Source organism: Otolemur garnettii, unplaced genomic scaffold (assembly GCF_000181295.1).
Source record: "Otolemur garnettii isolate 467f Iridium unplaced genomic scaffold, OtoGar3 scaffold00044, whole genome shotgun sequence".
In the NCBI taxonomy this organism is placed as follows: domain Eukaryota; kingdom Metazoa; phylum Chordata; class Mammalia; order Primates; family Galagidae; genus Otolemur; species Otolemur garnettii.
In genome coordinates this window covers 10,747,574-10,773,123 of record NW_003852439.1, presented here as the reverse complement: position 1 = coordinate 10,773,123, position 25,550 = coordinate 10,747,574, and the positions used below count along the sequence as shown (strand labels likewise).

Here is a 25,550-nt window from a genome sequence, read left to right as displayed (position 1 = left end):
CATCTTTGCAACTTTTATTGTTTCTTTATAAACTTCCTCTCACATGGAGGAATATATTGTTATAGTCTTTAGCTTATCTCTTTTTTTTTTTAAACTCTATGCTAACAGCAATTGGAGCCAAGAGGAGGGAAACAAGCTACAATAGAAAGGCACTTAGAACCTGTTAAAATACTGATATCCTGGAATGTGCAACAACAAACCCAACAACACAAAAAGTACACCGGCCTTCTGAGCCTAGTCTGTCACTGAATCACATGCTGAGTTAACGTTCACCTTCCAGTGCCCTCTTCCTCTGCTCTGCTTGAGTCTCAAACCCACAGCCCCTACTGGGGCCTTAAGGCCTAGGTCCCTAACAGGATTTGGGGTGCTTGGGTCTTGGGTGGGGCCTGAAGAAAGGAGACCAGCTCCCTTCTACTTGCTCACAGCCCCTTTGAGGGGCAGAGCCAACAGCCAGTCCCTGTCAGGGCTGGGGTCTTAAGGCCAGCAACAGGGCGGGCCAGGTCAGGGTGACCCCTCTGGGACAGAAGGGCAGTCCAGGAAAGGGTGGGGTGAGCAGAGCTGCTCAGAGAACTGCAGGCTCCAGAGGACCCCACTGTAGCTGGCAGCTCCTTTGTTCTGCAGATGGGCAGGTGAAAGGGATTGGTCACTCTGCAGCCTAGTGACAGGGAGACCTAGAAGCCAGAGCTCCCACCTGGCAAGTGAGTGGGGTAAGGGTGGGGGGGAGGCCCAGGGCAGAGACACTGCTGTGGGATCTAGCAGTGACTGTTAGGCACAGGGACCTCCAGCATCCTTAGGTTATTCTGGCTCCTGCCATGGGCCCTGAGTAGCCCAGACCCTGGGGGAGCTGGCTATGGTGGGGAAAAGAGAAGGGAGAGACACATCTAGGAAAGGGGAAGCTAGAAGCATCCATGTCACGGGCCCAGGTTATTTCCTTGGACTACCCTTCCTGGGTAGAGGGGCCATGTCCAAACATAGGGCCTTCAGTCCACAGCCTCCAGAAAGCTCTTTTCCCTGAGGCTATCCGGTATAGGCAGGCACCTGGTGCTGTCTAGACCAGGCCCAGCTGGGGCAGGGATGTGAAGATGGAACTCAGCCTGGCCCCACTTGCTTTCTGATCCAGTACTAGGCCTGTTGTCAGGTCACCCAGACCCCACAGCTGCCCATATGGCACCTCCCCTCCAATTTAGGGCTCTCTCAGGCCTTCTTCCACACTTCCAGAGTGCTCTCGTGGTGGGGGAAAAGGCCCCAGGGTGCCATCTGCCTGGGCTGGGTGTGTGAGGAGGAGTAGCTGGCAGAGCAGGCCCCCTTCTAGAGCCAGGAGGCACCTTGTCAGGGAGCAGGGAGGCAGCTTCTTCCTGGGGCTTTGCCTGCATCTATCTTACTCTCCCTCTGGAGGATGGGCCAGACGGAAAGGGGTCCAAGGAGCCCCCAGGACAGAGGCTGAGTGAGCAAGGCAGGGGGACAGGGAAGGAGCCCAGTGGCCACAGGGCGGGCAGGTGCCAGCCACCTCTCCCCACTGCTGGGGTGTGAGCCTGTTTCTGCCATCCCCATATGGCAGGTGGGGAGAAGGATGACCTGCCCAGCTTGGTCACTTAATGAGGGAGGCACCAGGGTGGAAGATGGAGAGGGACCCAGGGGTAGGGGAAGATTGTAAAGAAGCTATGGGACAGGAGGGCCTGAGAGGAGCAAGGCCTCAGCACCCAGAGCACAGCTCCTTGGGCAGCAGGTCCAGGTCCCCACTAGGGAGCCAGCAATGACCTTCTAGCACCATCCTTGCTGCCCTGCAGGCTGGGGCTGGGGCTGCCTGGGGAGCACAGCCAGCCAACCCCAGGGCAGTAGGACATTATTGCTATTTCGCAGAGAGTTTCTGTTCGTCGAGGCAGGGCCAGGAGTTGCTGGCTGGGCTGCCACAGCTGTCCATAGGAGACTTAGTTCACCACAGCTGGTTTGAGCAGCACAGATCCTGGTGGGATGACCACCCAGCCAGGGGCCAGTGCCTCTGGGCTGCTAGTCGCCGAGCTGACGCCTGTGGACAGGTCCAGTACAGTGCCTGGCAGCAAAGGGAGTCCGTCTGGGCTAGGTCGGGAGCAGCTGCTCTCCGTCCTTTCAAGGGGTGTCTTGCGACCCTCCATGTTGAGGGCCCTCGTGGGCACTAGCCCACGCCCCTTCTCTCCCTCGGCCTTGCCCCCAGCGGAGCCAGCAAGTAGGGAGACCACAGGCAGACCCAGTCCACCAGCCCCAAAGGGCGAGGGCAGCAGTGGGTTCTTGGCCAGATTGAGGGGTAGGACAGGGCCTGGCAGCCCAGGACCCATTCCCCCACCACCCCCACTGCCCCCACCATTGCTACAGGCTAGGGCACTGAGGTCGAGGGGGCCAGGGGCCAGGGGCAGGGGCAGGCCGGGCAGGCCAGGACCTCCGAAGAGGGCAGCAGGATTGGGGATGATGATCTGGGCCCCACTGACGTAGGGGCTACCGTCAGGAGTGGGCAGTGGTGGTTTGGGGGGAGGACGCAGCTGCAGGAGCTCCTGCTGCTCATGGGACACGAAGTGACCATGGGCCTTGATGTGCTTGCGCAGTGAGCTGGGGTCCGTGTAGCGCTTGTGGCAGCCAGGCATCTTGCAGTAGTAGGGCTTGTCCACATAGTGAGTGCGCGTGTGCTTGAAGCGGTCACTTGAGTTGGAGTAGCGCTTGTTGCAGCCCTCATAGGGACAGACGTAGGGTTTCTCACCTGAAGAGTGGTGCAATGTCGCCATGAGGGTCCTCACCCCCTCCCAGGGTTCCCCACCCTTACACTCAACATCCTCCAGGCCAAGACCAAAAGAAACACAAGCTCCCCCATGTTGGGGGGTAGTATCCCCAGCACCTGGCAGGAGATCTGGCCCTAGGTGGGGGCAGCAAGACATGCACCTAAGAGCCCAGCCTAGGCAGCCCTGTTCTACCATGGCCTTGCCATGTACCTCTGCTACACACAGTGTTCTCAACGGTGGAACACAAGCTTGGAGATCTGTCAGACCGGGCGCCTGGCAAGGGCTTGGCCATGGGGCATCTGCCTGAGTGCCAACTGCCCTGCATTTGGCCCTTATACAACCCAAAGGCTCAAGACTCACTGAGCATCTGTTGCTGCACTGGACAAAGCAGGAGCCACATGTGGCCACTGAGCCTCTGGAACACAGCTCTGTAAATGGAGATGTGCCATGAAGCTGTAGCACGAACCAGAGCAGGAAAGCCCACATCAGATTCCAAAGACTTTGTATGACACAAAAAATGTTAATGCCTTATTGATTTGTTTTGTTTTTTCATAAGCTCAGAATCATTGCTTTGTTTTTAATATTGAAATAACACTGGATATACTAGATTCAATGAACTATATTATTAAAATTAATTTCACCTATTTTTTTTCGTTCCTTTTTATGTGTGATTAGGAAATTTAAAGTAAGACTGTGTGAGGGCCGGGTGCAGTGGGTCACACCTGTAATCCTAACACTCTGGGAGGCCAAGATGGGAGGATTCCCTGAGCTCACAGGTTTGAAACCAGCCTCAGCAAGAGCGAGACCCCCATCTCTAAAAATAGCCGGGTGTTGTGGCTGGTGCCTATAGTCCCAGCTACTCGGTAGGCTGAGGCAGGAGAATTGCTTGAGTTTGAGGTTGCTATGAGCTATGACGCCATGGCACTTTACTGAGGGCGACAAAGTGAAACTATCTCAAAAAAAAAAAAGTAAGACCATGTGGCTGGGCATGGTGACTCACACCTGTTATCCTAGCATTCTGTGAAGCCAAGTTGGGTAGATTGCTTTAGCTCAGGAGTTTGAGACCAGCCTGAGCAAGAGTGAGACCCTGTCTCTACTAAAAATAGAAAAACTAGCCAGGCATTGTGGCTGATGCCTGTAGTCCCAGCTACTTGGGAGGCTAAGGCAAGAGAATTGCTCAAGCCCAAGAGTTTAAGGTTGCTGTGAGCTATGATGCCATGACATCAGGATGACAGAGTGAGACTCTCTCTCAAAAAATAAATAAAATGGGCAGTGCCTGTGGCTCAAAGGAGTAGGGCACTGGCCCCATATGCTGGAGGTGGTGGGTTCAAACCCAGCCCTGGCCAAAAAATGCTAAATAAATAAATAAAATAAAAGTAAGACTATGGCCCCATTACCAGGGCTGCTCTACTGTGAGCTCAGGTGCCAAGAGGAGTGAAGCAGACACAGCCTGCTGAGGTGGCATTAGACAATAGTACAGATAGTGGCCATGCTCCAAGAGCACATGCTGGGGTCACACCCATAGGACAGGTGTCCCCAGCAAGCAGCACTTCAGAGGGGACCACCAGCCACCAAGGTTTATCCCTCACCTCTGAGGCCCAGGCCTTCCTTAGAGTCCTCTGCTCCCTGGGGGCCTGCCTGGCCCAGCCTGGCTGAGCCATCCCTCCCCAGCCGAGGCACCCCTAAGTGGCCCACGTTGCCCAAGAGGCCTCACCTGTGTGTGAGCGATTGTGGATCTTCAGGTTCTCCAGGCGAGAGAAGCTCTTGTTGCAGGTGGGGCAACGGTGCGGCTTCTCGTTGGTGTGTGTGCGGATGTGGATGAGCATCTTGTACCTGCTCAGGTGGGGACAGTTCAGCTTGTTGGAGGCCTGAGCCCCAGCTCCTCCCTCCTCCCCTCACCTGATGTCAAGTCCTCACTCCTCCCCCTCTCCAACCTCACCTGGCATTGAAACCACGGCCGTGGCGGGCACAGCCCTCCCAGTGGCAGCAGTACCCTGCATCCTTCTCAGGCTTGACATGGTAGTCATTGACATGGTCCACCAGGTCTTGCAAGAGCTCAAAGAGCTGGTTACACTGTGGGGCCAGGGAGGGATCTTAGCCCATGTGGGGGTGGCCTGCCTTGGACCCACACCACTTACCTGGCCCCCACTCACCTTGGCCCATCGACACACCAGCTGCTTGGGCAGTGGCAGCTCTGGCGAGAGGCACTTGTCCTTGGGGGAGGTGAGGAAGGAGGAAGTAGGCAGGTGCAGAGTCCCTCCGGAGCCCAGGGGTAGGAAGAACTGGAAGGAGCTAGGAACACCGTCCAAGTAGCGCAGTGGCTGGAAGTCCTAGAAGTGAGGACACAGCTGTCAGGGCCCCAGTGAAACAGCAGGCCTGGCCCTCCTACCCTCTTCCTGTGATGAGTTACATGGTGTCCACCAAACAGTCACATTGGGATCCTACACCATCCCCTGCCCCATACCTATACATGTGACCTGACTCAGAAATAGGGTCTTTGCAGATGTAATGAAGTTAAAACGAAGTCATCCTGGATTAGGGTGGGCCCTAAATCCAGGGACTGGCGTCTTTGTAACAGAAATAAGAGGAAAATGTGGACACAGAGGCACACACAGAAGGAAGAAGCCATGTGTACCACAGCAGGAATGCCAAGGACACCAGAAGCCAGGATAGAGACAAAAATTCTTCCCTAGAAACTGAGGCAGCATGGCCCCACTGATAGCTTGATTTCAGACTTTAGCTTCTGGAACTAAAGAGAAATGTATGAGAGAATACATTTCTATTGTTTAAAGCTGCTCATTTGGTGGTGCTTTGTTACGGCAGCTCCAGAAAACCAGCAACCTTCTCTCTGAAACCTCCCCCCTCCTTACCGGAGCAGCAGACACTGGGGGCAGGTCTCCACTGCCCTGGCGCTCAGGTGACAGTGAGCTACTGCCGTTGGGGGAATCCAGCCCAGATGGTGGGGACAAGCTGAGGTCCACTAGAGGGGCTGTTGAAAAGCGTCCTTCTACCTTCTCGGGGAACTTGGGGTTCAGCAGGAAACCTAAGAGAGAGACATGAACCAGGGAGTGCTGGGGCTGAGGTGCTAGCAGGTGAATCCCCATTATGACCCTGGGAACAGACACCAGCCCCAAGTCACCCAGGACTACCCTCAGATCCCAGGTATTGGAGGAGCAGCCTGTATAGCTAACAAATAAGATGACCTTGCCCATCACATTTGATCTTTACTGCTGAGAGAGCTTAGCCACTTATAAGACAGGAAGTGCCCATTTTGTAGATGGGAATAGCCTGGCATACAGAGTGAATAACAGAATAGAACATGAACCCAAGACTGCGCACAGTGGCTCGCACCTGTAATCCTAGCACTCTGGGAGGCGGAGGCAGGTGGACTGCCTGAGCTCACAGGTTCAAGACCAGCCTGAACCAGAGCAAGACTGTATCTCTAAAAATAGCCAGGTATTGTGGTGGGTGCCTATAATCCCACCTACTTAGGAGGCTGCGGCAAGAGAATTTTGAGATTCAGTCTCAAAAAAAAAACCAAAAAAGAACTTGAACCTGGGGCCCCTGGTATACTGGCAGGTAGGGACCTTTCTAACTTTGCCCAGGCCCCTTCTTGCCTCAGTGCTCCCTTTTTCAAATTGGGAGATTTGGGCTGGACTGTTTCCAGAGCCTTCCAGCATAGACATTTGATAAACATCTTGGAGGGTTTTCAGGGTCCTCTTGGAGGCAGAGCAAAAGGGGTGAACAGTGGCCTGGGCTAGAATGGCAAGCATCCCCTGAAAAGCACTTGCTGAGCTGGGTCCCCAGTCTATTGCCGTGGTTTGCCAACCACACTGCCTCAAAGCCCAGGGGTTGAGATCATGGGACCTCTACTACTTCTGGGACCCCCTGCTCTCCTTACCAGCTGCTCCAGATCCTCCTCCAGGGCTCAGTTTGAATCCTGGCTCTATATGCCAGGCCTGTGAACTACTTCCCACAAAGATAATACTGGTGAGAGGATGAACAGACAAGTGTGGGAACTGAACCATGAACCAGAAGCTTGGGGGCCAGGAGATGTGGCTACCAGTGGACACACCTTGGCTATTCTTCCTTTTTACCATGGCTGGATCAGGGCTTAGTCCCCTGCCCTGCCTGGGGTAGTACCTGAGGGCGGGGAGCCTGGGGAGCCAGGCGTGGGGCTGTCATCCACCAGGCCAAGCTCCCTGTGCACAGCACGGGGCCGGACCACACCCAGTGTCCTCTCCCTCTTTTCTCTTGCTGCTCGGAGCTTGGTGATGCTTAGTTTCAGGTCAAGTGGCTCGTCCAATGAGTGCATGGTGATGGAGCTGGGGTTGGAGGTGGCAGCAGGCTGTGAGCAGCAGCTGGTCTTCAGGCAGGAACCTGGGAAATAACAGGAGTTTTGCTGTGACACTATAACCCCAGGCTCCTCCTCAAGGTGCACGCGTTAACGGCCACAGGAGCAGGGAGAGATGGTATGAGACTGTCTTCCTGGGAAAGGAGACCTCTTAGTGGCCTGATCAGCAGATACCATGGAGAGCCTACCTACTCAGAGGTTCCACATGTACTTCCTTTGAGTCTTTAACAGTGGCAAAGCTCATAGTCTTCCATTTTGCCTGAAACTGAGTTTTAGCCTCAGGTCACAGAGCTAGGAAGGGGCAGAGCCATCATATTCAATACTGAAGGCCAGATCTTCCTAGAACTGGCCAGCTGAGTGTGGGCCTGGAGACACAAAACCAGGCCAGGGGAGGAAGGTGGCCATTTCACAGGAGGCCGGGCATTCATGTTCCTGGCAGGCAGCTATGATCCCCTCAAGGAAACCAGCCTCACAGGAGGAATTGGGCACATGCTGGAGACCTCCCCGCCTCCCTCCCAGAGGAGGCCTGTGGGAGAGGCTTCAGGAGCCCCAGGGCTCTCAGCCACCACCAGGGGGCAGCTGGGGACTATAGCCCAGCCAGGCCAGAGGGGGCAGGGCTGGAGGGTAGACCAGCTGTCTGGTGGTTAATTAAAAGTATACATTTATTAATTTTTACTGGTGATGATATTCTTTTATTATAAGTTCTTGTGTGTAATTTTCATCATTTTCTTACAATTTATTACTGCTGTGATTTTCATGTATAAATGAACTGTATCCACTGACCCAAGAACAAGGTCAACTCTTCATTTTAAACCCAAACTTCTTTACATAACAGCAATCTTTCCACGTGCAGTGGAGCAATGCATGGTATTGCCTCATATTTGCTCACTGAGCTTATTACACCTCTGCCAATCTCTCTCTCCAAGTATCTCTCTGCCAATCACTACATCCAGGTCTTTATTTATTTTGAGACAGAGTCTCACTATGTTGTCCTTGGTAGAGTGCTGTGGCGTTACAGCTCACAGCAACCTCTAACTCTTTTTTTTTATTTTTGCAGTTTTTGGCGAGGGCTGGGTTTGAACCCTCCACCTCCGGCATATGGGGTCGGAGCCCTACTCCTTTGAGCCACAAGGAGCCACCAGCAACCTCTAACTCTTGGGCTTAAGTCCCAAGTAGCTGAGACTATAGGCACCTGCCACAATGCCTGTTTTTTGTTGGAGTTGTCGTTGTTTAGCTGGCCCATGCTGGGGTTCAAACCCGCCAGCCTGGGTGTATGTGGCCAGTACCCTACTCACTGAGCTACAGGCATTGCCCCAGGTCTTTACAATTTAATACAAAAGAGTGGACATAGCCACCACATGGTTAAGATCCTTCGGTTATTTCATCTGTGTGTCTGTCTCTGCGGGAGCTGTTGTATGTACTCAATGAGTAAACTGAACTGCCTGGGATGCTCTCAATGGAGCAGCAGAGGAAGACAGCCCCCACATCCCCATTCTTCAGGCTTCCACCCTCAGCAGTTTCATCCAGTCTTCACTTGGTTCTGAGCCCCATGAGCTCAAACTCTGGGGAGATGCTTCACGCACACAGGAAACAACACAGTCCCCTCCTTCAATGGAGAGCCTTTCTTTCTGGGGACACATCCCAAGATCCCACCTGCGCATGGCTTACATGGGAGTATCTGAGCACAGGGAGGCTGCCACCTGCACCATCAGAACACAGGCCACTGTGTTGGCCTGTGGGACCCAGCTCTGTGACTTATCCTATTGGAGCTGTCAAATCTGTTTGGATTTGCCACCTCAACCCCCACCAAGACCCCTGCCAGCAGGTAGGTGGGTGATTGACAATGATGGATGAACTTGGACCCTCCACTGTTCCTCTGGCTGGGCAGGGAGCTGCCCTCTGCCTGACCCCTCCCTCATTATGTCTGTCTATCTGTGTGTCTGCCTGTCCTTCTACCTGTTTATTTTTAGATACAGGCCCAGTCTAACCTCCCTGAAGCTCCTCTGTGCTGGGAGCCTGGAAGGGGAGGAAGGAAGTAAATATTTATGCTGATTAAGAATTCAGGAGCCAGGAAAGGCTGGTGGCCTGGTCCCTTGGCTGGCCCAGGGCCACAGGCCTTCCCACAGCCTCTGTCCCCACCCCACCCCCACCCTTCCGGAGAAGAGGACCACAAGGGCAGGATGGTTTGGGAACTGGGAATTCCAACTGACACAGACTACTGGCAAGGCTGCCTAGGCAACATCTTTTGGCACCTGCCCGGCTGCCCTCCCCCAGGCCAGAGGGGGAGTAAGCAGAGCCAGGAGCCCTGGGTCACCTTGTTCTTGGGGCCTGCAGGAGACACTGCTTCCACCTAGAACTATCTCCCAGGGTGGGGCTGGGCACAGTGCCCAAAGGAGAAGGAAGTATTCTAATACCCCCCCTTAATCAGCAGGCCCAGTCCCCAGGGAGTCCCCACATACTTCCTGTGACTGGGTTCTGGCAGGGAGGCAGGGGTTCATTCCAGTGAAAGCCAGAGCCCAGCCCAAGGCCTGCTTCCCCCTCCTAGGAAAGGAGGAAAGCACTGCTGCGACACCCACACCTCCCAGGACCCCCACCTAGGCCAGCCACACCCCAGAGGGAAGTGGCCTATGACCGCACTCCTGTTCTGATCTTGGCCAATCTCAGAGTACCCCCTGCCACTTGGTCCCCAGCTGGCAGCAGCCAGTCTGGGCTCTGCTCTGCTCTAGGTTCAGGGCTGGGTGAAGGAGGCAACTGAGAGCCAGGTTAGTGCTTTCCTGAAAGCCTGGCTCAGCACCTGTAGCTCAAGCGGCTAAGGTGCCAGCCACATATACAGAGCTGGTGGGTTCGAATCCAGTCCGGGCCTGCCAAACAACAATGACAGCTACAACCAAAAAATAGCCAGGTGTTGTGGTGGGCACCTGTAGTCCCAGCTACTTGGGAGGCTGAGGCAAGAGAATCACTTAAGTCCAGGAGTTGGAGATTGCTATGAGCTGTCATGACACGGCACTCTACCCAGAGTGACAGCTTGAGACTCTTGTCTCAAAAAAAAAAAAAAAAAAAGCCTGAGTTTGGCCACCAGTCCCTGATTTAATGCTGCTACAAAGAACATGGACAGCAACTCTCCAAAGGGTGAGGCAACAACCAGCCTTATTCTGAGAAAGGGCAGATGAGCCCACCAAGTGTGGCCCCAGGGGTCACTCAGCAGGACATTACCACCCCCTTAGCCTCATGGCAGATTCTCTGGTGCCTCAATTTCCCTGCTGGTTAGAAGACAATGTACCTGGCACCCCGCTCACATATTGTGGAGTTCAAAGACCCCACCCCAGAAGGGAGCGGCCCCCACCACCAGGAGAGAGCCCGGTGTTCCTGCAGCTGCAAAAGGAACTAATTAGAACAGAGCAGCGGGAAGAGGAAGCGCGGGGGCGACAGGACCACCAGAGTGGTGGGAGCTGGGGTGACTGGCCTGGCCCTCCTCCCACCACTGGCAGAGGTCACCCACCCGCAGGGTGGGCTGGGCAGCCCCCCTGCTAGCAGGACAAGACAATGGCTGCTATTGTGCTGGGCCCAGCAGAGGGCCCCCAGCTGCAGCCCTAGCACTGCCTACCCCTACCCCCAGGTAGGCTAAAGAGACCACCCTTCTGACAGGGAGGCTGGCAGATGCCCAGCACTCTCGGGGAAACTGAGGCCCAGAAAAGACACAGACTCCTCCCAGCCACCTTGGCCTGGAGTGGGACACACATAAGAAAGGGTGTGAACATAACAGTAGACATGACTATCTGTCCATGAGTTCACAGAGTCCTCTACAACTCCTCTTGTAAGTAGCTGCTGTCATTTCCCTGTCACACAGATTAGGACACGGAGGCTCATCGTCACCAGGCTAATAGGGGGCAGGCAGGAATCCTCTCCTGGATAAAGCCTGTAGGACTGTGGCTGGCTAGCCTGAGCCAGGAGGCTGCATGTCAGTGGAGGTGCAGAGTGGGCTGGTGGGGAGGGCTGTGTATACCCACCCTGACCACGCAGAGTCTCCTTGGTGGCTGTAGAGAGAAGACAGTAACCTCCATAAGATAGGGGATTGGGGCGGCACCTGTAGCTTAAAGGAGTAGGGTGCTGGGGTAGTGGGTTCAAACCCAGCTCTGGCCAAAAACTAGAAACAAACAAACAAACATAAGATAGGGGCTTGATCCTGGCCCCACACAGCAGTGTTGTTGAGGACTACCCCCTTATTCCTAGGGTAGTCTTAAAATCGCCCTTTTGGTCAGCTGTGGCCTATCTAGCCTAGGACAAGGTCCCAAGGTGAACCTCAGTAGTCCACGTGGTGGGCTTATCGAATGAAAAGGGGAGGCTGACCTGCCTCCCAGCATACTAGTCAGCTAAGCCCTGCTCCATGAATAACCCCAAATCTGATGACTGAGGGCCAGAGAGAGGCACCTGTCCCAGGCTGAACAGGGTGGCAAGCCCAGAACTGGAAACATGCATAAATATCCTGACAGCACCCAGGGCCAGTTGTTGAATCTGGTGCGTGCCAGCACCTGGTAAGGCAGATGCCATTTCATCCCCATTTTACAGATACAAAAACTGAGGCTCAGGGAAATTATGTGACCTGTTCACACAGCTTGTCTGTGATACAGTTGGTTTAAATCCCAGGTGAGTCCAGAAGCCATGTCCCAAATAGCTCACTGTGCCAATGGACATGGGGAGGGGCCTCCAGAGGAGCTCAGGCCTTGGGACTGCCCAGGGACTTGGGCTGGGTACATAGCCTAGGAGGGCAGACCCGCAGGCACTGAGTGGGCACCAGAGGGGCTGGCTGTGGGTGGGGTCACCAGGAGGCTTGGAGCACTGAGGGCAGACAGGCTGCCAAAGCAAACGGCCAGCAGCCCCACATTCCTGGGAACTGGCTGCGGCTCCCTGCCCAGTCCAAGAGCTCCACCCTCCTGGGCCGCCCAGCACTGGGGGCTGGAGAGTAAGGGAGGGCCTGCTGGGGGACCCTGGCAGGCCTCATCCTCTCAGGATCCCCTCCTGCCCAGGTAGCAGAGCAGGGCTCCAAATGGGGGTCAGACCACTGGGTCTCCAACCTGGCTCTACTGCTTCCCATCATATGGCCTATCTAAGCCTCATCATCTTCATCTTTGAAATGGGATGATGATCATAATAATAGGACCCCTACATCAAGTTTTGGGGAGAAATAGACACAATGGTGCACATCCAATCACAGTGTTTCCTATTAGTATGTAATAGTACCTAGGACAGTGCTTGGCAAATAGTAGGTGCTTAATAAAACTTACTGAATAGGCTCAGCGCCTATAGCTCAACCGGCTAAGGCGCCAGCCACGTACACCTAAGGTGGCGGGTTCGAATCCCCAGCCCGGACCCGCCAAACAACAGTGATGGCTGCAACCAAAAAATAGCCGGGCGCTGTGGAGGGCGCCTGTGGTCCCAGCTACTTGGGAGGCGGAGGCAGGAGACTTGCTTGAGCCCAGGAGTTGGAGGTTGCTGTGAGCTGTAATGCCACGGCACTCTGCCCAAGGTGACAGCTTGAGGCTCTGTCTCAAAAAAATAAATAAATAAATAAATAAACTTACTGGATAAATGTGCCCACTGCTGAGTTCCCATCCTGTGGCCCTTCTATAGCTAAGGTCAGCAGAGCAAGGACTGGCCTTCTCCTCTATACCCACAAACTCTCCAGTCTCATCCTGAACTGGGAGAACCTGCTGGCCAGTGAACCACCCTGTGTCCCTCAGAAAGCCTCAGACCTCTGCCAGCCTGTGGAGTGACCACAACTGGCCCTAACCACCTTCCAGAGTCTGCCTGCACTAAGCAGGAACATAGGAGTCCTGGGAGAGGCTGGATCAGCCCTGGAAGGAGCCAGGACAGCAGAGAAGCCTCCTCCAGGACAGGGTTGTGGGGGGTAGGGGAATAAGGGGCAGGGTATGCTTATCCAAAGGCCCACCCTGCAGGTTCCAGGAGTGGGGCCAGGCAGCACTTCCTGCAAGAGCTAGGACCTCTGGCTCAGCAGGCAGCCCCCCATCCCAAGAGAAGAGCTCTGCCAGCACCCCTAGGTCACTTGGGCGGGGGGCAGACCCCACGTGGGTAAGAAGGCACAGGCCCCCAGCTGAGTAGCACCTGAGGATGGGGTGTGCCAAGAGCCCCACCTGGACTGTTTATAGAGTGAGACCCAGAGTCAATCTACCTGGTTCTAGTCTCATTTCACCCCTGGCTGTGGGAGCTCAAACAGGTCCCTGTTGCTGTCCCTGGGCCTCAGTTGCCTCCTCAGTAACAGAGGCACTACCTTAATAGTCCCAGGGATTCAAGGCACCCTGCGAGGTGAACCTTGGCCTGATGCCCGCCACAAAGCAGCAACTGAGAGCTCTCAGAGAATTATTTTTTCCAGCCCCAGGCTGGGGGATGCTGCAGGCAGTAACTTGGGCTTGCCAAGGTCACTCAGATAGTCCAAGCAGAGCTGAGGTGGGGAGGCATCGCTGGTTCCCTGTCGCCCTCACCAGCCCAGGCATCCTGGGAAATGACCCCACCAGATGCACCTCCTTCTCCAACACCAACAGGGAGGGTGTGACACAATGCTCAGGGTGTCATGCATACTCACACAAATGGCCATGGTAGTCCAGCTGCAGGGCCCCTGGGGCACAGTGGCCTCCCTGGTGCTGGCAGCCCCCACTGTAGAGGCCCCGCCCCTGCTGCTTGCAGCACCTTTGCACAACTATGTCTGGTATTTTCCTGTCTGCCCAGCTTGAGGGGTGCATGGGGCTACCAGTGCCTCTGCCAGGGGTCAATTGTCCAGCAGCCCCCATGCTTGACCCCCCTGCCAGGAGGGCTGGGGTCAGGCAGCCTAAATCCCTGGAAGAGGCTGACAAGAGGGAGCCAGATAGGGACACACACTCAGCAAGGTCAGGGCACATCCTGAGTGGGCAGGCAGGGCTGGGCACTCCACCAGAGCTCTATGGGGCCAGCAAAGGCCTTAGCCAGTAGCCCACATGACGTGGATATGCACTCCCAGCACCCTCAGACACACAGGCATGCATACATATCACCCCTGTGCACACACAGGACACGCAGGGAACAGAACATGAAAGTCACCCCTTACTCTAGTGTCAGGGTCCAAGACTCAGCTTATGAAGAGAAAACAGTTATAAGGCTTGGTCAGGTGTGAGACTAAATCCCCCGAGGGCAGGAAATGCTGTACTTCCCAAACCAAGCCTAGCTGCTGGTGAACTCAAGTACCTCCTGAGTTCCTGGGGGGGGGGGGGGTTTGCTATGGCCCAACCCTTCCACTACCCTGAGACAGGTACCAGGCCCGGCATGAATGGTACCTGCCAACTTCCAGAGCAGGGGTGGGAGGGCAGGCTCTGGACTTTGACTCTCCCCCATTCATCCAGCTGTGTACTCATGCATTTCCACACCTCGTCCTCCACTCAGCGGGGGGGGGGGGCGGCATGGAGGAGTCAGATGTAACCAGGTCTGGTGGGGTCCACTGGGATGGGGGAGACAGGCAGTGAAGGGACAGTGTCTTGGTGATGACTACTGCCAGAGGCCTGGGCAAAGATCTGAGTCAGCCCCACAGGCATGGGGTGAAGAGTCTTGGGTGCAAGGAGCATGATGTCCACAAAACAAGCCCTATGGGCCACTGCCCAGTCTGTATGCTTTGTGCATGCCATCCCAGCTCACCCTGACAGCCCACAGATAAGGTCCTATTCTCCCCATTTTCCACATGGAAATAGCCTAGCTGGGATTCCCTTCCAGACTCCAAAACCCACTCTTTCTGGGTGCAGTGCTGTGGAAGCCCACAGGGGTGGCCCACGCTGACTCACAGTGATCCTCCTTGTCACTGACTAGAGGAGGCAAGAAAGGAAGAAGCCAGGAAGGCTGGGCCAGAAATGAGGGCACTGGGGAGCCACACAATGCTCTCCTGAACCATAACCCTCCAAACCCCCATATTCTCCTCTAGGTGCCATTCTCCTTCTGCCGTCTTTTCCAGAAAGTCTTCCCTGATTCACTCTCTCTGACCTCACAGCCTCTTGCTATTTTATGTACATGGGCTGTTCTTCCAGGTGCCTGAGAACCTGCTGAGCAAAAATCTGCCTTTGTTCCCCTGCTGATGATCCAGCAGTGGCCCTGTGCTGCCACCACACTCACCCTGGGGCCATATGCTCACTTGCTACAGCATCACCTGCTCTCAAGTGTGGTCTTGGATGCTCAAGCCAGAGCACAGTGCTGCATGCATTGCTACCAACCTTTGACACAGCAGTCTCCCCTGCCAAGAAGGGGGCAGAGTGTGCCTGGGGCCCTGAGCAGCTCCAAGCCCACTGGGAGTGTCAAAGAGAAGGTCCTACCAGCAGACCAGTGCCCCAGTTCCCACAGCCCCTGGCACCAAGCTCACTTTTACCACAGAGCACCAAGCGGTGATTCAAGGTCTTTGGGACCCAGAAAAACTGGGCCTGACCTGTCTTCTATGGGGCAAGGTCCTGAGCCTGGGGTCTCCATCCATGAAAGAAAGGGGCTGGCTTAGAGCAGAATCAGAGCTCAAACATCCACACTATCTCCCTTCCATGGCATCAAGGTGGCTGCCCTGCACACCTCCCAGCCACTTGATACTCTGAATATCTGTTGTGTGAATGAAGGAACGAGTCCATCTACTGTGAGGCGGGGGCTTCACACCCAAAGAAGGAAGTGATTTGACTAGGTCAAGAGTAGAAGAAGGCCTAGTCCTCTGACATATTCCAATCCCAGGCAAAGGCCCAGAAACAGACCTGGATCAGGATGGAGTGGCCAATCTGGATCACCCTGGTCAGCTAGGACGACTGGAGGGGCCCAGATAGTCCCCTTAGCTTCATCTCCTGCCACTCCCAACCAGCTCTGGCCCTTAGCCCCAGAACAGCTGGGCAAGGCCAGGCACAGCAGGGGCACCCACACAAACTCTGGACTCCACCCTAGCCTTTCTTCTGGCCACCTCTGCCCCTCCCTTGCTCGCCCACTGGGGGCAGCAAAGCAAGAGCAGAAGCTGGGGGCAGCCTCCAAAGCCATTGCTGTCCTTTTCGTTCCAAAGGGAAACACCCACTGAGCTGGGCCTGCCAGGCTTGCCTTGGGGTCCAGGGTCCATAGGCCAGAGCAAGATGACCACTAGGTGTCCTGGCGGTGATGGGCACATGGCCTGGAGGAGGGTGGGGCTGGTAGGCTGCCTGCCAGTGGCAACCAGTGTGAGGACTTCAGAACAGAAAGGACAATAGAGGGCCCTACAGCCCTGGGGGAAGGCGATATCACAGTTGGGGTCAGTCTGCCTGCTGAGTGGGGGTGGAGACTGGGGCCTCTAGATGGAAGAGGCAGAGGCCCAGGGCAGAACTGGCCCAGGCAGGCTGGGACTTGCCAGCCAGACCCAGGTGGACCATGGGGGGAGGGAGAGAGGCTGGCTCCAGTCACATGTGCCGGCACTGCCCTTATTGTGGCAGGAGTGGAGTGGAGCTGGGGTGAACCCCAGGCTGAACTGACATTTCAGGGAACAGAGCCAGATAGCCCTAGACTCTCTTCTCCTCTCCCTTCCTGACTCCAACTGACCTCAGGCCAAGCCTCCAAATCTCTGGGAGCCCAGTTTCCCCCCAGTGGGCTCTTTATTTCCAGGGTTGTGGCCCAGGCCTGGCCTATAAGACCCTCTGGCAGACAGTACTATTTTTCGGAGGTTTCCAGCTGTGGGCTGACTCAGTTGACTAGACTCAGCTCTGCTGTCTCCTGGGGCTTGCTGCTTCCCACTGCCCTTGACCATGATTAGGGGAGGGAGCTAAGGGCCCAGTCTGAGTCCCCTCCCCCACAGCCATCTGCCAAGGCTGGGGGACAACTGCATATGTGGGACACACTTGCAAGCCCAGCCTGGTGCATGGCCTTTCTCCTGGTGTGTACTACCTGGCCTCTCAGGCAGGGAAGACAAAGGGTAGGAGGGAGCCCATTGGCCTGCCCCATAGTTGTAGCCCTGGAAGGTGCTCCATTCCTCCAGGGGCCCCAGCCAATAGGAATCACTCCCTACTCAGGCCCCTCTTAGCCAGGCCACCAGAGTTCTCTATCTCTTCTGTGCCTAAGGGTTCACCTCCCCAAACATGGGAGGGTGCCTGGAGGGAAGTATCCCAGCCAGGGTGGCAGGAAGAGGGGCTAAACCAGGCTAAGGTGAAAGGAGAGGAAGTCAGGAGTCAGGAGAGGAAGCTGGGTCTACTCTAGACCTTGCTCCTACAGAAGAACCCCATGCCCAGTATCAGGTCCTTTCCTGTCCCTGGGATCAAAGTAGTGGCCCCAATCTTGGCCCATCAGCAAAGCACTAGAGGTGCTTGTTGAAAATGCTGAGTCTCCGCCCAGCCACGCCTGACTTAGAATCCACCCAGGGTGGGGCCAAGGCAGCCACCTCAGAAACCACTAGACAGCAGATGTGTCCCAAGAGCTTTGCTAGGGCTGTGGTCCCCCCCCCACACATCCCAGGCTGGCAGTAAGTTGGGCAGGGTGGGCAGCTCTCCCACAAGTCCTAGTGTGCTCAGGGAAGTGAACCCATATACACGTATGTTGAGGCTTCAGCCCATCTCTGTGGACCCCGTCACAGCCCCTGGGAAGGGAGTCAACTGGGTAGAGGGTGGAGATCTGTCTCTTTCCAGCTGGTCACAGACACCCTGTCCCCAGCTGGGAGCAGGTCCTTTATTGCTCAGCACACAGTTCTGCTGGTCAGGGACACCCCATACCCCTTATCTGGGTGAAGAAAGGCCCACCCAATACCTCAAGGGATCCCCCTTTGGCCTCAGTCATCTGGTATAGAATATAAAACAACAATCATAACCCTAAATAGAGGAAGGGAGTCCGGAAGGCTTTTCTCTGCAGCCTCAAAAAAGGCAGCCCCTCCTTCCACCCAGCTCAGGGCCTCTTCTCTGGAATCTGAATTCTCCACTTGGGTGAGGAGCCTTCTGCCTCCCTTGGGATGAGGAACCTGCCTCTGTGGCTGGAAGGCAGCCAGGAACAGCAGTCTCCCCGCAGGCCAGTCAGCCTCCCCTAGAGCCCCACCCCAAACACCTCCCAGAGAGCTCCAGCCCCAGCCCCAACATCTGGTTCCCCAGTCACAGCTGTCACCACCCTCCCTTATCCAGGGATTGCCCCAAACTCTGAGCAGCACCAGTGTGTGTGTGTGCACGCGCGCGCATACACACACACACAGCCCAAGAGTAAAAATCGTATTCCTGGCAGTACAGACGGGTGGATGGAAATGCACATGGGAAAACATCTACACATTCTTCATTCTACACTGAAGTTTAGACCCTGGGAGGATTAGGTGGTAAGAAGACACTCCCTCTGCCTGCCCAAGTCAGGAGGAGAGGGGAACTTAGGGTCCAGGCCTCCATCCAGGAAGGGCCTGGCAGACTTTGTCTTCCTACCACCCAGCCAGTCACCCTCTGCTCCCCCCACAACATGTACTCCCTGTGAGGGGAGCCCAGGCAGGAGAAGAAATCACTGTGGCTATCCATTTGCAGCTGGGCTTTCTAGAAACAAAAGCTTTGGGGGGACATGGTTCACATGATTGTTTAGAATGAGGTTTTGGGATGTCTGTGGCATCCAGTTATTCATACTGGCTCCACCCACGGATAATTGAGAGTTGGCTTTTGTTGGACTTACACCCTAGACCCACCCCACCCCCACCTCCCAGGTCTTCTCATGGACTCTGGGACTCTGATGCTCAGGAAGCTTACACTGTCTGACCCTTTGGTTTTATAGATGAGGAAACTGAGGCCTGGAAAGGGGAGGAGTTTGGCCCAAGGACCTCTGGACATTGGTGGCAGAGCCAAGACTCAAACTCAGGATATCAGACTGCAAAGCTAGGAACTTTTCCCACTGGCCCTCCAGGCTACAGCCTGGCTCCAGGTAATCCCCAAAGCCACTGACCCCCAAAGCAGTGGGCCTGGAAGTAAGGTGACTCACTGTTTGGCTTCCCAGGGCACCCTCTCTCCACTGCTGAGGGAGGGACTGGCAGGTGTTTGTGTAGAGAGCTAAGAGCAAGGAGAGAACCCCCCTAGGGGGCTTGGGCCAGGGTCACTTAGGGGCCAAGGAGCCCCAGCTGGAGAGATTTAACACCAAAGGTCAAAGGTCACAGACAGGGCAGAGCAGGCAGGCCTAGAGGGTCAGAGGGTCAGCGCTAATGGCAGCTCCGGAAAGGAGGGGGAGGAGAAAAGGCTAAGAAAAACAGGGCTGCTTCCAAGGGGTCTCCACCCCCCAAAACAACAATGCCCAAGCCCCTGGCATGGCCTCCTGCTTGGCTGGCTGCAGACAGGGCCAAGTTGAGCTGGAGGTGGATTGTGAATGGGCTGGGCTGGAGCCAGGCAAGGGGTACCCCAGGTACAACCCCTCCTCCAGGGCAAGCAAGGCCATCTAGGAGGCCCAGCCTGGGCCCAGAGGAGCAGGAGCAGAGGGGAAGGCTCAGAGGTCACCAGGGAGGGATGTGTGGGCTCTGCTGGGACAGCTGGGACAGCTGTGGCACTGTGAGCACCAGAGCCAGGCTTGAGGTGGGAGGTAGACCCCAGAAACCTGTTTCCTGTGCCCTGAGCCCTCAGGGAGCAGCACCTCTCTCTGCTGTCTTCCCCAGCCACAGGCTCAACCCCACCTTCTCTCCAGGATGCCAGGACACACAGGATGGTGGCCTGCTACCAGGGTGACAACCTCCAAGTACCATGGCTCAGGTCCTGTCCCTGGCTCAGACCAAGCCCAGGCCTTGGCCAGGCCCAGCTGGCCTGGCTGCCCCCTCAGTGTCAAGCGCTCCCTCCAGAGCCAAGATCCTGGACTGTGATGGCTGGGGGCCCAGGGCTCCTCCCAGTGTCCCTTCCAGCTTCCCAGGCCCCAGGGCAGCACCAGGCTGCTCCCTGAAACCACTGCTTCCCAGCCACCCTCTGGCCAGGTTAGGCAGGCCCTCCTGGACAGGCAGACAGGCAGCATGCTGCCTTGCTGTGGCCCGAGTGCCCTGCTGGGCAGGGCAGTGTGCCAAGGCCTCCAGGTGCCAGCCTGGATCCCAGCCTCATCCCAGGGGGCCAGCAGGAGAGCAGGCACAGGCTTCTGCCTCCCCTGGGATGCACCTGCCTCGCCCCCTCCTCCCTCGTCCGCTCCAGACCGCCTCCGGCGAGTTTGGACACCCCTGCCATCTTCGCTCAGCCAACCCCCTCTCCTGCTTCCACCCAGACAACAAGGGAAGAATAAGTGCGGGACAAGACTCCAGTTCCCAGTCCCCACCCCCGGGGACGCCCCCTCTCGAGGTCCAAGGAAGGGTCCAGGCTTGCTAGGGGGTCCGCAGGAGGGTGACTTTCCGGGACAAGGGAGGAGGAAGCTTTCAAGCCCTTCCTAGAGACTGCCCGGAGCGGCCGTGACGAGGGGCGGCTGCCCGGCAGCCCCAGACAACTTCGTGCCCAGGCTCCCGGTGACCCCTCCCACCTCGCCGCTCGCCCCCACCGCAGCCGCCCAACTTCCTAGCTGAAGTTTTCGCCCGCCCGGGGCCTGGCCCCGGCTCGGCCCGGCCTCCAGACGGAGGGAGGGAAGCAGGGAGAAGAAAGAGAGATCCAGAGCCGGGGCTGGGAAGCCGGCGAGGGAGGGAGCGCGCGAGCCAGCAAGCAAGCTAACCCAGGGGCCTCGGCGAGGGCTCACAATGGCCTGGGGCGCGGACGCAGGAGGGGGAGGCGACCCTCGGGTCCTGCAGCCCTCGCGCGACAGGCGGGTCCCCCCCCGGACCCGGTCCCCAAGGAGTGACGCCCGGGGGTTCCTACCTCGGCGGCAGGGGCGGTCGGGCTCCGGGCTGCAGGCTCCGGCAGTCGGGGGGCGGCGGGGGCACGAGCAGGGGAGGGGCCGGGGCGGGCGGGGGCCGGGGCTCGAGGCTCACGGGGCGCGAGCTCCCCTGGCACAGCCGCCCGGCGCCCGGCCGCTCCGCCACATCTGCAGCTCGGGCAGGGAAGGTGGCCGCGGCGGCCGGGCAGTGCGGGGATGTCTTAGGGAGGAGGGCAGGAGGGAGGAGGGGCGCGGGGGGCGGCCTCCCTCCCTCTCTCCCTAGCTCACCCGCTCCCGCCCTCTCAGCAAACCCCTTTCGCCGCTGCGGCCCCAGGCCCGGGGCGCCAGCTGCCAGGCGGGGCGTGCGCGTCTGGAGGAGGGGGCGACGAGGCCGGCGCTGGGCGGAGGGAGGGGGAAGGGAGGGCGGTACGGCCGTGGGGAGCAAGCACCGGGAGGGAGAGAGCAGGGAGGGGGCGCCCAAGCCGCCGCAGACCGTGCGCGTCCTCCTGGACCCCATGCTCGCCCCCACGCGGCCCCGCCCCCGGCCCGAGGGCAGCTCTAGGACAAGGCCTGGAGGTGGCAGGGGGGTAGGGAGGAGCTGGGGTAGCTGGAGATGTCCCGCCCTCGGGGAAGCCCCGGGAGGGGGCTGGGCCTGCGGGCCAGAGGAGAAGCCCCAAAGACTGGGAAGATGGAAGAGATCGCAGCGGCCGAAGGGGCGGGGACCCCTCACGATCTCCAGCGAGGTCACCTTGGCCAAGCCCCCTGTGGCCCCGGGCGGTGGGGAAGGCGGCAGGAATGATCTCCACAGGCCTTGATTTCTCCGCCCAGTCCAGTTCCAGGAACGCGCGGGCAGCGCCTGGTGGGCAGAGGCCCCAAGTCCCGATTCCCGGGCGGTGCAACCATGGTTCGAGGCCCGGCTCAGCCCCTGGCATCAGTCCCCGCCTTACCCTTCTCCTCAGTTTCCTTCACGGTGGACTAGGAGGACTGAACCCGACCAATAGGGCATCTGCTCAGTCCCCGTATCTTGTTCCCAGCAGTTGGGACAACGGCAACCGGGAGCCTGAGGGCGACTGGGGTTCTTCATCCCTCCTGGGTCGGTAAGTGCAATGACTGGATACAGGCGAATAAGAGAGCCCCAAACCCGGCTGAGCTGTTTTCTACCTCCTTATGTTGAAGCACAGACTCGACTTCTAGAATTCGTTCTATCTGGGCTAATCCTGGACCTCCTCTCAGTTGTCCTGCTGCTGCTGTGCTGTCTGGTGGCACATCCTGGTTCAAAAACAGCCCTCCTTTACCAGGCGAGGTGTCACATGTCTATATTCCCAGCTACTGAGGAGGCTGAGGCAGAAGGACAGCTTGTGCTCAGTAGCTGGAGGCTGCAGTGATCATGATTCTGTCACTGCACTCTAACCTGGGCGAGAGAGTAATACCCGGTCCTTAAAATGAAAACAGAAGAAAAAAACTGGCCCTACTGCGCTTGGCCAACCCTGCACTTTGCTGTTGGCCTTGAGGAACGAAGAGAGGAAAAGACATTTTAGAATCAGTATCTGCTCTAGACAGAAGAAGTAGAGCGCCTGACTGGTCCTAATTCTGTCTTCATTCCTGCTTCTCATGCCTCAGTCTGGTCGGGCGCCCGAGCCTGAAGGGTGCGGGTCTTGATTATAAGCCATCACCAGTGCCTGGCACTTGACACATAGTAGGTGTTCCTAAGCTATTAGCTGGATGCAATAGATGCTGGTCATATTTTGAATATAGTAAGTGAATGGGCAGCCACACAGTAGGTGCTCCTAATCCATCCTATGGACACAGCAGTTCATTATATGTAAACTAATAGACAGAAATTAGTTAGGTGCTCATGATCTAGTGCGTGAATGAACACAAAGTAGGGGCTCATAACCTGTTGGTTGAATACAAGAAAGGTATTTAGGATTCAGCGCCCATGGCTCAGTGGTTAGGGCACCAGCCACATACACTGAGGCAGGTGGGTTCGAACCCTGCCCTGCCTGCTAAACAACGTTGACAACTGGAACAAAAAAATAGCTGTGCGTTGTGGCGGGCACCAGTAGTCCCCAGCTACTTGGGAGGCAGAGGCAAGCAAATCGCTTAACCCCAAGAGTTTGAGGTTGCTGTGAACTGTGACACTACGGCACTCTACCGAGGGCGACATAGTGAGACCCTGTCTCAGGAAAAAAAAAAAAAAGGGATTTAAGAAGGATCTCCACCTGAAAGGCCAGGAAGGTGGTGATTTGGGGGTGACCGATCCCGACTCCGCCCCCACCCCAGCCCAGTCTCCAGAGTGTGGATAACGTGGAGCGTGGCCGGGTTAACCATTATCAGACAGATGGGCCCCAGGGGGAAGGCCAGCTTCGGGACCTAGCACTTCCTGGAGGGGGATGTTAAAGGCCGGCTTTCCAGGTCCGGAGACGAGATCGACTTTCCACAGGGGCTGAGGCTGAGGGCCACATAGCGCCCCCTCTCGGCGCCGGGAATCGCTGCGGCTCAGCCGGCCGCGCACCCCTGCAGCTGCCGTACGATCTCACGGTCGGATCTCTGCCAGGCGGAGCTCCAGCCCTGGGGAATCCAGGTGTGTACAAAAAAAGGTACATAGTGCCTTATTTATTTATTTATTTTTGAGACAGAGCCTCAAGCTGTCCCCCTGGGTAGAGTGCTATGGAATCACAGCTCACAGCAACCTCCAACTCCTGGACTCAAGCGAGTCTCCTCCTCCGCCTCCCAAGTAGCTGGGACTACAGGCACCTGCCCCAACGCCCGGTTATTTTTTGGTTGCAGCCATCATTGTTGTTTGGTGGGCCCGGGCTGGATTCGAACCTGCCAGCTCAGGTGTATGTGGCTGGCGCCTTAGCCACTTGAGCCACAAGCGCCGAGCCTATTTATTTATTTAAAGACAGAGTCTCACTATGTTACCCAGGCTACTCCTGGGCTCAAGTGATCCTCCTCTCTCAGCCTCCCAAGTAGCTGACTACAGGGGCCCACCACAGTGCCCGACTTATTTTTCTATTTTTAGTAGAGACTGGGGTGTCTCTCTCTTGCTCAGGTTGGGCTCCAACACCTGAGCTCAAGGTATCCTCCCACCTCCACTTTCCCAGAGTGCTAGGAATATAGGCATGAACCACCACTGAGCTGGCCAGAGGCTAGTTTAAATGTTAGCAAATTATTTATGGAGTGCTTGCAGGAGTTATTTCTTTTTATTTCTTTCTCCTTCGTCTTTTTTCTTGGGGGAGGGAGGCTGTTTGTTTTTTAGGCTTTAATCCAATCTGAAGCTTGCAGGAGACAGACCTCAATCAAGTGACCAGAGAAATCAGATGTCCTCTGAACCGTGTGGGAGACTGGATCACAAGAAACTTCACCCTCCAGGGTCTTTCTCAGAGATTGTTTTTCTTTTTTTCTTTTTTTTTTTTTGGCACCTGCCACCTCCGGTATATGGGCAGGCACCCCACTCCTTGAGCCACAGGTGCCGCCCAGAGATCATTTTTCTGTATGTTGCTCCCAGAAGAACTCTGACCTGAGATCTCAACTTCTTCCCAGTTCTCAAGTTTGAATGGAGAATGACAGTATGTCCTTTCTCAGGCTGTTGTGAAGATTGAATGAGGTACTCTCTGAATACATGTTAACATTCACAGCTAGGTGTCAAGCCTGACCCTGCTGGTGTCTGTTTTGCTGCCAGTAAACCTGTAAACTTGGCTATTTGACACCTGCAAAACCAACAAGAGGGAAGAAAGAACTCTATAATCTTGGTGGGTTCACCCAACTAGAGCCCCCCAATTCTCAGTCAGACCTTTCTCTCTAGCAAATATTTTATTATATTTATAACAACCTTTAGGATGGCTCCTATTGTGATTCCCATTTTACAGAGGAAGAAATTGAGGCACAGAGAAATTCACTCATATAATCAAGGTTTTATAACTAGGAGACATAGTCCAGATTGCCATCTCCTACCATCAGTCTGTGGTCTGATTCCAAACTACATGGTCTAACCCACTATTTCCCTGGGACATCAGATCTGGCAAATTAGGGGCAGGGATATCCTAGAGAGCCAGGCTCTGAGCTGTTTTCTCTGGTCCTGCTTTTCCAGGACAAGAAACAGCACCTGCTATAATATCCAGGACAGGTCTCTAGATTTCTCTTTCTTAGTGAAAGGTAGGGAAGAAGGGATGCCCTCCCTCCTTGCCGTCATGGTGGGCTTCCTCTGGAGGGAGCATGATTTTCCCTGTTATATTGTAAGTTCCCAAGGAGTATGACTCAGGGACATTGTCTGCTTTGTCACTCTCTGCGAAGGGTCCTGCATAGTGCCTGGCATATAGTGTTTTCTGAATATAGCTGATTGATATATTTTGCTGGGCTACACATGCTTCCCTAATCCTTCACCAATAAACATTTATTTAATATATTCTAGGTTCTTGTTCATTCAATAGATGCTTATTAAGCTCTCGAATGTGTTCATTCAACAATACTTATTGAAGGTCTACTGTGTGCACTAGGCTAGGCAACCCACCCATGCCTTCAAGGAGATCTTTTCGTCTAGTGGGGACCCCTCATCTGTCAGTACCTAGAGGGGACATAATTCACTCACACACACATGCACCTGCCCACTGCAAGGAGGACGTCCTGCACAATGTAGGAGCTTAGTAAATGGTTCTTTTTCTTTCTTTTTTTTTTTT

At 55.9% G+C, this 25,550-nt stretch overlaps 1 protein-coding gene across 1 annotated transcript; it reads right to left on the bottom strand.

The window, feature by feature from the left end:
* Positions 1–20,895, bottom strand: GLIS2 (GLIS family zinc finger 2). The gene is made up of 7 exons (XM_003790835.3): positions 20,874–20,895; positions 6,891–7,127; positions 5,618–5,790; positions 4,901–5,077; positions 4,687–4,820; positions 4,462–4,580; positions 1–2,728 (listed from the first exon to the last, which is right to left on the bottom strand). The coding sequence occupies exons 2-7, from the start codon at positions 7,060–7,062 to the stop codon at positions 1,929–1,931; spliced, it is 1,575 nt and encodes a 524-aa protein (XP_003790883.1). The 5' UTR covers positions 7,063–7,127; positions 20,874–20,895; the 3' UTR covers positions 1–1,928.
* Positions 20,896–25,550: the final 4,655 nt, after the last annotated feature.

What these genes read in the sequence shown, in the direction of transcription:
- GLIS2 (XM_003790835.3), bottom strand. Translation starts at nt 7,062, where the DNA reads ATGCACTCATTGGACGAGCCACTTGACCTGAAACTAAGCATCACCAAG. An exon ending in TGGTGTGTCGATGGGCCAAG is followed by an intron (nt 4,821 to 4,900) that starts GTGAGTGGGGGC and finishes CTGGCCCCACAG; the next exon opens with TGTAACCAGCTCTTTGAGCT. An exon ending in GGCCGTGGTTTCAATGCCAG is followed by an intron (nt 4,581 to 4,686) that starts GTGAGGTTGGAG and finishes CCACCTGAGCAG; the next exon opens with GTACAAGATGCTCATCCACA.